We start from the raw sequence: 10,000 nt of genomic DNA, 5'->3' as shown, positions 1-10,000 counted from the left end.
ACATGTATTTTATTTATAAATGTATTTTATTAAATTTATATATGTATTTTATTTTATTTATACATATATTTTATTTTATCTATAAATGTATTTTATTAAATGTATACATGTATTTTATTTGATCTATAAATGTATTTAATTTTATTTATAAATTTATTTTATTTTATTTATAAATGTATTTTATTTTGATTTTATTTATAAATGTATTTTATTTTATTTATACATGTATTTTAGTTCATTTATAAACGTATTTTATTTATACATGTATTTTAGTTCATTTATAAACGTATTTTATTTATAAATAAAATACGTTTTGATTTATGTATGTATTGTATTGTAAATAATATATATATATATATATTCATGTAGTGTCTCCAGCACCTCCGACGTGTCAATCACTGTCAATAAAGCTGATCTTGAAACATTTAAATCAGTTACAGACGTGAGACTCAAACTGAGGATTTCTATCCAAACAGTCTCTGATGAAGATGTTGCTGAAGAAACATGACCTTCATGACCTTCAGAGAAACATGACCTTCAGAGTCAAGAACATCTTCAACATCGACTTCTTAACCTGCACATGTTTCTCCTGCAGGAGAAGATTTCTCTCCCCACGACCTCATCCTCCTCTTCACTCCTTCGCTCCTCACTCTTTTATGAGCTTCATTATCATCCAGAGGAGCAGAGACTCTCAGGAGGAGCAGAGAGTCTCAGGAGGAGGAGAGTCTCAGGAGGAGCAGAGAGTCTCAGGAGGAGCAGAGAGTCTCAGGAGGAGGAGCAAGTCTCAGGAGGAGGAGAGTCTCAGGAGGAGGAGCAAGTCTCAGGAGGAGGAGAGTCTCAGGAGGAGCAGAGAGTCTCAGGAGGAGCAGAGAGTCTCAGGAGGAGGAGCAGAGAGTCTCAGGAGGAGCAGAGAGTCTCAGGAGGAGGAGCAAGTCTCAGGAGGAGGAGAGTCTCAGGAGGAGCAGAGAGTCTCAGGAGGAGGAGAGAGTCTCAGGAGGAGCAGAGAGGAGTCTCAGGAGGAGCAGAGAGGAGTCTCAGGAGGAGCAGAGACTCTCAGGAGGAGCAGAGAGGAGTCTCAGGAGGAGCAGAGAGTCTCAGGAGGAGGAGAGAGTCTCAGGAGGAGCAGAGAGTCTCAGGAGGAGCAGAGGGGAGTCTCAGGAGGAGCAGAGACTCTCAGGAGGAGCAGAGAGGACTCTCAGGAGGAGCAGAGAGTCTCAGGAGGAGCAGAGAGGAGTCTCAGGAGGAGCAGAGAGTCTCAGGAGGAGCAGAGAGTCTCAGGAGGAGAAGAGAGTCTCAGGAGGAGCAGAGAGGAGTCTCAGGAGGAGCAGAGAGTCTCAGGAGGAGCAGAGACTCTCAGGAGGAGCAGAGGAGTCTCAGGAGGAGCAGAGAGGAGTCTCAGGAGGAGCAGAGAGTCTCAGGAGGAGGAGCGAGTCTCAGGAGGAGGAGCGAGTCTCAGGAGGAGCAGAGTCTCAGGGGAGAAGAGGGTCACGGGACGTCCCCACAAGGCATCCCCGACACACACCACACGTGCCGCTCCACTCAACACACACACACACACACACACAAACAGACACACACACACACATGAAGAGGGGAAGAGACAAACAAAAACACACAGAGAAAGAGACAAATGCTCACACACACACACACACACACACACACACATAATAATTACAATATACCTCAATTGTTTGTTAGTTATTAGTAAAGATGTTTCCAGACCAGAGTCAACAATACAGTTAAAATATTAAACTGTGTTTTAACTTATTTAACTTCAACTGTAAGTAATTCATTTAAATTTAAAGAGCAGAGAAACATCTTCATATATAAATATATCGTCAGAAAAATGAGATAAAAACATTAACGTTAGTATCTTTAAAAACTTCATTGTGAGTTGAGTTGATCTCAAAGTCTTACAAACACAAAGATAAACAACATTTACGCTTGAAACCTGTCAGTGTTTAAGATGATCACTTAATAAATGTTAATAAATGTTAATAAACTAACAACTAAACTGCGGCCTCGACGGCAGGCGAGCAGGAGCCAGAAACATGTGCTGTGGCGCCCCCTGGTGGTCACAACTCTTGGCACACACTCGTTCAAATAAAATGGCGGATTTAAGTTTTGCATTTTAGATCATTTTTACTTGAATAAATCAAGTTTTCTTTTGTTCATGTGTGGATGTGTCTCATTTCACCATTAAAGGTAAATATGTTTCAACTTTTGAGATGTTAGAGATGTTAGTGTCATGAGTGACATGTGTCATGAGTGACATGTGTCAGTCATAAGTCAGTCATAACATCCTGAGGCGTGAACACATGAACGACACGGACAGAGCGGCTGCAGCGAGTCAAAGAAACTGGTGAGTTTATTGGATACAATAGAAAGTATTAGCGTTTCTGTAACGAGCAGACGATTGGAAGTAAAAACGCGACGCCTCGTGTCGTCGGAGCATCAATCAAAGACTCGACAGGTCGTCCGTGGAGCGTCTTTATTATCCACAAATAAAAGCCAGTAGTTTCTTTTGCAGTGACATTCTGAAGGTTTCTGTGGTTTCTCGAGTCGGGGAATGTGGCGGAGAAAGACAGGTGGGACACAGAGGTGACGGTCGTGTCAAAGGTCAAGGGAATGTGAAAAGAAAGGTTCAACACATGTGGAGTACACAGGAAACGAGGGAATGCTTTATATACCACATTTATTACGGTTCAACCTAGAGTGGGGCGAGCCACTCGCATCACTGTCTCCAGGAGGAAAAGAAAGCATCGCAGCGACAAGTTCACTCAACAAAGGGGTAAATAACGTCCAGTGAAGACCGAGAAGCCCCGAAAATTCTTTTCACTTGCAAAAAAAACATAGATCTGACGAGTCCAACACGTGAGTCCACTTCGAGCGCCAGGAACGTGAAAGAAAAACACCAACATGACTAGCATGTCAGAAACTAGATGCTGCGGTCGACGCCGGTTCTCCATTGAAATCCACGGACGAAAGAAAAACTCCATGAAGGTCGTCCTCAGGGTTGAAGGTCGTCCTCAGGGTTGAAGGTCGTCCTCACGTGACGGACGCTCAAAAGAGACCAAGAGTCCGTTTCCCGCTCCAGGACGCCGTAAGAAGTCAACACTACAAATATTTATTGGACTTTTTGTGAGTGTGTTACAGACGTGACCATAAAAAAAAGCAGAGAATCATCCCTTCTTTTAAAAAAAGGAAAAAAGCAGCGTACAAAGGGGAGAAAAGCGAATGTGATGGAATGGGGAGAAAAAAACAGTTTCACCTAAGGATGCTATGCATTTAGTCGTAGTCCTATGAATAATCGGTTTCTTTTTTTTTTTTTTTTACTACCAGTTCCAAGTAAGTCTTTAAAGTCAAAAGAAAATTGAGAAAATCTTCATTTCATTCTTGTCCTTGGTTCATTCTTCAGCCCCTCGTGGATTTCTGGGGGCTCTTGTTAACGGATCGGGGGGGGGGGTCAGTATCTTGGGGTGCAGGTTTATCGCAGTCTTAGACAAAATGAACCGATGTTACTTGAGTCGTCCTTGGCGCTCCTGGAACACAAAACAACGTCATTGTCTGGAGTCTCTGGAGCAGCAGCATAGTCACGATGATGAACAAACTTCTCACCTTCTCAAGATGAACTCAAGAAACACTGACCACGGAAGAAAACATGCAGAAAATGTTTGTCTTCCTTCTAGCAGATGATGATGATGATGATGATAAAAATGAGCTCATGTTTCCTCCCAAATATGACCCGTCACTTCTTAAGAGCCGCACAATTAAGAACAAAACCAGACGATTCACTCAAACGTTATCCTATAGAAATAAGTTACACTTTAAAGCACAAGTGTTTGGAATCCTGGTCAGTTTCCTAAATCGATGGATGAGCTTCTGACTGGATTCATTTGGATTTGATTGAGATTCTGCTCTTGAATAATGAAAGTTTCACTTCGTGCTACGGTCGCTTCGATTTGGATCGTTTGCGCCTCAAGCTCAGCCTCAGGATGGAAAACACAGAACGATTATCTTAAAGCATCCGACACGACGGTAGAAGCTTCTTGGAGAAGAACATCTGCTGGTTTAGTTTTTCTGCTCAAAATGACCTCTTTAGAACGAAATGAAGCGTCTTTGGTACGAAAGAAAAAAACATTTTGAATTCGCATCACAGTGAGAAATGGTGCAGAAACTTGTTGTAGCGACAACAAGAAGCAGCGTCAGGAGAGGAGAGTCGCACCGACAACCCTGGGAGTTTGAACTCTATATTAGACGTGTTTAAGAAGAGAGCCACAGATTTGAGTTGGACTATTGTGTGGATCTGGTTCTGCAGTCTTTTGTTTTGATTCATTGGAGCTCATAATTACACTTGTTCTACTACAAGGTTTGAGGTCAATGAACTCCTGCGATCAAAGGTTTTTGTCTCGTGCGTCAATAGTTAAGTTAAGTTAAGTGTTTCTCATTTCATCATCAGGCCTGGTCTACAGTCAACATGTTGATGTTTTAAATGTTGGTTCGAACTAAACCGTGCATAATGCAGGAGATAATTAACTTCATCCCAACAATCACAGTATTAGCAAAAATAAAAGTTATAAATCCCTTTTCCAATGAAAGCATCTTCATTTAAAACAACCAGACAAGGTTGAAATGGAAACTCTTTCACACAAGTGCTGAGAGTTTTAATGCAGATCCCTTTACACACCATTTAAGTTGTAATTATAATTTCTGTTTATCGAGTGAACGGCACACACGTGTACAAGCTTTTCCCCGTTTAAGTTGGGAATTAAAATTAAATTACCTGAATCCGGTAGTGACTCCGATTGCTTGGATATGGCTCGCTGCCTTGAACCTCCACCTGTCACACAAACACACGTCAGATCCTCCATTTTTAAATACGCCTGCGTTTGATTTTAAGATTTCAATCACTGCCACTAAATAGTATCACGTCCAAGAGAAACAAACTTACAAAACAGTAAAGATAAAACAGATTTAAAGTTAAACAGATAAATAAATAAAAAAATCATTCTATTAATGGAAAAGTGATTTAAATTTAATCTGATCTCTTTGTTTGTCGATAATGTACAGGTTGTACAAAAATATAATGAAATATAAAAATACACAAAGTCCTCCAGAAATAATGCAAAGATAAAAAGCATTTTACTCAACTGTTCAAAGACTCACATTTAAAGCTTATATAGACGTTGTATTCATTAGACGAAGATAACAACAAGTGCAACATATTTCATCAAAGATTCACTTTCAATCTCGAAGAATTTATAGATATAAATATATAAATATATACACACATTTACACAAAGTACTACTTGGGTTTTGTCAACATTTCTGCCCATATTATTATTACTTACCTTTTTTTTTTTTAAAGCAAAGTGATGAACGTATATAGTTTCACATGTACTGTGTAAATTGTTCTTTGACATAAGAACATTTCATAAGGTCTAAGTGAACATTTTAGTGAAGCAGAATGTTTGCATTCAAACACATATTTGTGCAGATTTATCATCATCTCACACACAAGATGCAATAAATCATCAACCATTTAGATCCTGACAGAAGAACATCATCACATCCGTGACCTCCTCAAATAATGTGAAATAAAAGGAGAGAAACGACATTGACTCGTCACAACTTTACCTTCTTCACACACTCCTCCTCCTCCTGACGCTTCTCGTAGTGAGAAAAGTCATCGAAGATGGACGTGGTGTGTTTATATCCAGCGATGATCTTGAGAACCTGCCGGGCCTTGTCGAGCGGCACCTCCTGAGTGTCCCTGGAGTTGGTCACGGGCTTGTTCTCGTTGTTCTCCAGTCGGATGTGTCTGAGCTGGCTGTTGGGAACGTCCTTCACGAAGACCCAGCGCACGTCGAAGCGACCCTTCCACTTGTCCTGCGACCAGACGCCGGCCGACGTGCTGTAGTCCACGGGCGAGCGCATCTCGGCGACGCCGCAGAAGTGTCCGCTCCCGTTGACGCTGAAGAGAAGGTACAGCGGACCTTTGTTCCCCAGCGAGCGATACGCTCCGTCCAACCTCTTGTTGCCGTGCTCGGTGCTGCACCAGATGTTGTACTTGATGGAGCGATGGATGTCGTCCTCCGAGTAGCTCTTGATGATAAACACACGGCCAGATTTGGGGTTCCAGTCAAAGTCCTTGGGATTATAATTGTTGACCATACGCAGTTTTTCCAAGACTGGGTGAGGCTCGGACGGGACTCCGGGGACCACGACCACACCAGATGTTGGAGGTGAATGACCAGAACCGCTCACGACCGCATCCCCAAACCCGTTGGCACGGTTCCGCGGCGGGACCCAGCGGGTGGATTGAGTCTGCTGTGGGTTCGGGGGAAGTGGTGCACCCTGGGAGAGCGGAGGCTGCGGCATCTGAGCCATACCAGGCTGCCCGCCGGGGGGGAGCTGATGTTGTGCCATCTGGGAAACGGGACTCATGAGTTGTCCATTGCTGAGCGGCATTTGTGGGTTTCCTGCAGCAGTCGCTCCAGGCTGAGGGGACGCCTGGTGGGGGGGTTGTCCATTACTACAGACCGGTGGCACCTGATGAGGAGTGGCAGCTTTAGGCATCGTACCCTTGTTGTCCCAGGTGCCAATGTCCATGTTATGTTTGATGGGCGGAGGAGGCAAGTTTGCCCCGGCCATGCCTCCCTTAGTTTTCAGCTTGGGTTGAGGCTTGGCAGGTTTGCTGGCAATATCAGCCCAAGAAGCAGGTTTGGCAGGAGCAATGGAGACCGGGGGCATGATGGGAGGCCCTACAGATGGTACGGTCCCCAATTGGCCTCCACCAGGTAGCCCAGAACCAACCACCTTAGGAGTCATGTCCCCGTTACCGCCCGGTGCGGCTCCACCGATCTTAAGACTCGCCATGCCCTGGTCCAGGCTGTTCATACCGGGCGCCTTGTTGAGCGGTTCATTGGCAGCGGGTGCAAAAGGTGACTGTCCATCCATCATGGCTCCCCCTAGAGAGCTGGGAGCGTAAGCATAGCTGCTGTTGTAGCCAGAGCTCTGAGGCGTCCCCGACTGTCCCTGAGAGCTGCTGTTGCCCCAGGCCGAGAAGTCGATGCCGCTGGGGAAGAAGTTGAATCCGTGCTGGCCCAGAAAAGGATTATTCCCCAATGGGCCGGGTTGTCCAAACATAGCGTCCGGGAGGTAGTGGGGCTCCCCGTTGCTTAGCTGTCCATAAGAGGCCATGTAAGGCATGGGCGGGTCCCCACCTGTGGACCATGCTGCCTCGTTCAGAGAGTAGGAAAATCCTATGGAGGGACTGTAGTAACTGGGCATGTAGGAGTCCGACATGGCCGTATAGGCATTGCTCTAAAAGGAACAAAAACATTTTAGTTACTGGGAAAACCCAAAAAATATGGAAGTGTTAAAATTAAACAGAAACATGAAAATATACAGGTTTGAATCCATTAAACTAAACAAACGCACTGAACTGCAGTGATTTTCTTTTCAAGTTCTACTGAGAAAACCTTATCAACCATGAACTACCTTCGAACAGCAAAGTTAGAAGTTTCTGCACAAGTCAAGTTACTTTACGCAAATAGTAACTCACTATATCCTGATAAATAGATAGAAAATATATTGTAAAAGAATCAAAAACTTCTCATTTCAGTTTGTTCTTAAACAACATGAACAGAAAACATGAATATAGAACAATATTTAACAATAGATAAATATGTCTTATAATGGATAATAGAAAAATATCAGAATCAGAACCCAGTCAGTTTGTAAAAACACAGACCTTTTAAAAAATTTAAATAAAATGAGATAAAAAATTATAAGTTAAATTACAATGGACATTAAATAAACATAAATATTCATGCTCTGTACAGTAGATGGTATAAATAGTTCTTGAACCAGGATGTTCTGGTCCCATCCTAGTGCCAATATAATAAAATAGATTAATAGAACTTTATTGATCCCTCTGGAGGTATCCTACGGGATTCTTTTTATTTTTTACAACAATCAGGTCAACGAACAATAGACTCTTATAACACATGAATCAGATTTACTGGCAAAGATTCATGTCGCATTTAAACAAAAATATTAATAAGTTACTTTGTTTGTTTACAAGTCTTGGTGTTAACTTGATAAATTCATCAAACACGTTAAATAATGAACACAACGTTGGAAGTAAACACACCTGTCTCGGCTGAGAATTCAGGTAAGGCTCGAACTCATCGTCATTCAAAGTATCTTTCTGGGTCACGGCTCCGTTTTGCACTGAAACAAACAAACAAACAAATAAACAAACCTGTCACAACACAACACAACAGTGAGAGTCTCGAGTGTGTCACGGTTTTGTGGACATTTTTGAAGATGCGACGCAGGAAGTGAATCCGCGGGAGAAGTGTGTGTGTGTGTGTGTGTGTGTGTGTGTGTGTGACAGACGTGTCATGTTGGGTCAACTTGACTCACACACTAACTTCACATCAACTCATAACTGTTGTTATGACTCGTTGGAGGAAACTTGACGTGTGTTTAACGTCCATCAAGTGTGTGTCAGAGAGACGTGTGTGTGTCACAAACGTGTGTTTAATCAAATGTATTATTATTGTTGTTGTCCTAACACTCGCAGCGAGAGGTTCGGTCTCTGGACAATAACGTTCTTCCTGACGTTAAGCTAACGTTAAGCTAACGTCCACCGTCGTTCCTTCAGCCATCTCTCGTCCAGCAGGTTCATCTGCTGGTTCATCTGCTGGTTCATCTGCTCTCGCATCCGCGCGACACTCGGCGCAGCGCACGTCACGAGACACACTGGTGTCAGTCAACCTTCTTACCTTTATTCGTCTGGCCTTTCGGTCTCTGGATTGGGTCCAGGTGATTCATGAAGGTTTGTTTTTGGAGAGGAGAGGCGGGGGAGAAATAGAGATCACTTCAGGCCTGTAGCCTCGGAGCTAAGCTAACCCGCTAACCGCCGCGATGCTACTTCACAACGTCGCTCTGAGCAGGTCACCGGCGCCACAGGCGGACATTTCCTCCCGAGAACTGCGTTCGCACTTGGAATAGACGCGGCTGCTCGGTGAAGGGTCTGTTCGCGGATGTTCTCAGCCGAGTCTTCTCCCTCGACAAGCCTGCTGCTCTCGACACAATGGCGGGCTGCAGTTTCTTGACACACTCAACATGGCTGAGCGGCCTCGTCGACCAATTTATCAACAACAGACGGACGCCCCCTGGCGGCGCGGAGGACACACGGTCGTTTTAACGTTTCATGAGTTAATCAAATTAATCTCGTTCATCGCGACATGAACAAGGAATAATCTCTTTAATCAACTCAACTCGTCTCTGCTACTTTCTATTTAAAACGATTTTAATATTTTCATAAATATATGACCTAAACAAGATGATTGACATGAAGTGAGTCAGAAACAAACATTTAAAAGATAATTTACTGGTGAATAAATGTATTAATAAATACAGAAACACGTAATGTATTTTGTTTCAACACTATTGTAAATAATAAATGAGATAATATTGAACCATAATTATTGTGTTTTTAAGTAATTAGTATTTATGAGCAAATTATAATATATTATAATATATGTGTTTTATTTTATGTTGTTGTTTCTTCTTTTTACTTTTTCTTCTTCTACACACACACACACACACACACACACACACACACACACACACACACACACACACACACACACACACACACACACACACACACCAACACTAACATAATCATATTATTTAATCTCTGTTACAAGTGTTACTATCAAGAAGGTTTATATGTTTATTTACTATTGTAATTAGTTGTAGTTTATTTAAGTAACTATATTGTTTAGTAACTATTGCTTTGTTACGTTTGTTTAGTAACTATTGTTTAGTAACTATTGTTTTGTTACCTTTGTTTAGTAACTATTGTTTAGTAACTATTGTTTTGTTACCTTTGTTTAGTAACTATTGTTTAGTAACTATTGTTTAGTAACTATTGTTTTGTTACCTTTGTTTAGTAACTATTGTTTAGTAACTATTGTTT

The 10,000-nt window shown here is 42.4% G+C and overlaps 1 protein-coding gene across 1 annotated transcript; it reads right to left on the bottom strand.

Moving 5' to 3' along the window:
- Positions 1–2,341: 2,341 nt before the first annotated feature.
- Positions 2,342–9,132, bottom strand: ythdf2 (YTH N6-methyladenosine RNA binding protein F2). Its single transcript, XM_087779716.1, has 5 exons — positions 8,796–9,132; positions 8,159–8,238; positions 5,638–7,326; positions 4,784–4,840; positions 2,342–3,542 (listed from the first exon to the last, which is right to left on the bottom strand). Exons 1-5 carry the CDS (start codon positions 8,842–8,844, stop codon positions 3,519–3,521), a joined length of 1,899 nt encoding a protein of 632 aa, XP_087635842.1. The 5' UTR covers positions 8,845–9,132; the 3' UTR covers positions 2,342–3,518.
- Positions 9,133–10,000: the final 868 nt, after the last annotated feature.

Source organism: Callionymus lyra, chromosome 18 (genome assembly GCF_982586985.1).
Source record: "Callionymus lyra chromosome 18, fCalLyr1.hap1.1, whole genome shotgun sequence".
NCBI lineage: Eukaryota > Metazoa > Chordata > Actinopteri > Syngnathiformes > Callionymidae > Callionymus > Callionymus lyra.
The sequence above is the reverse complement of the archived record's forward strand: the minus strand, read 5'-3'. Positions and strand labels throughout refer to the sequence as shown.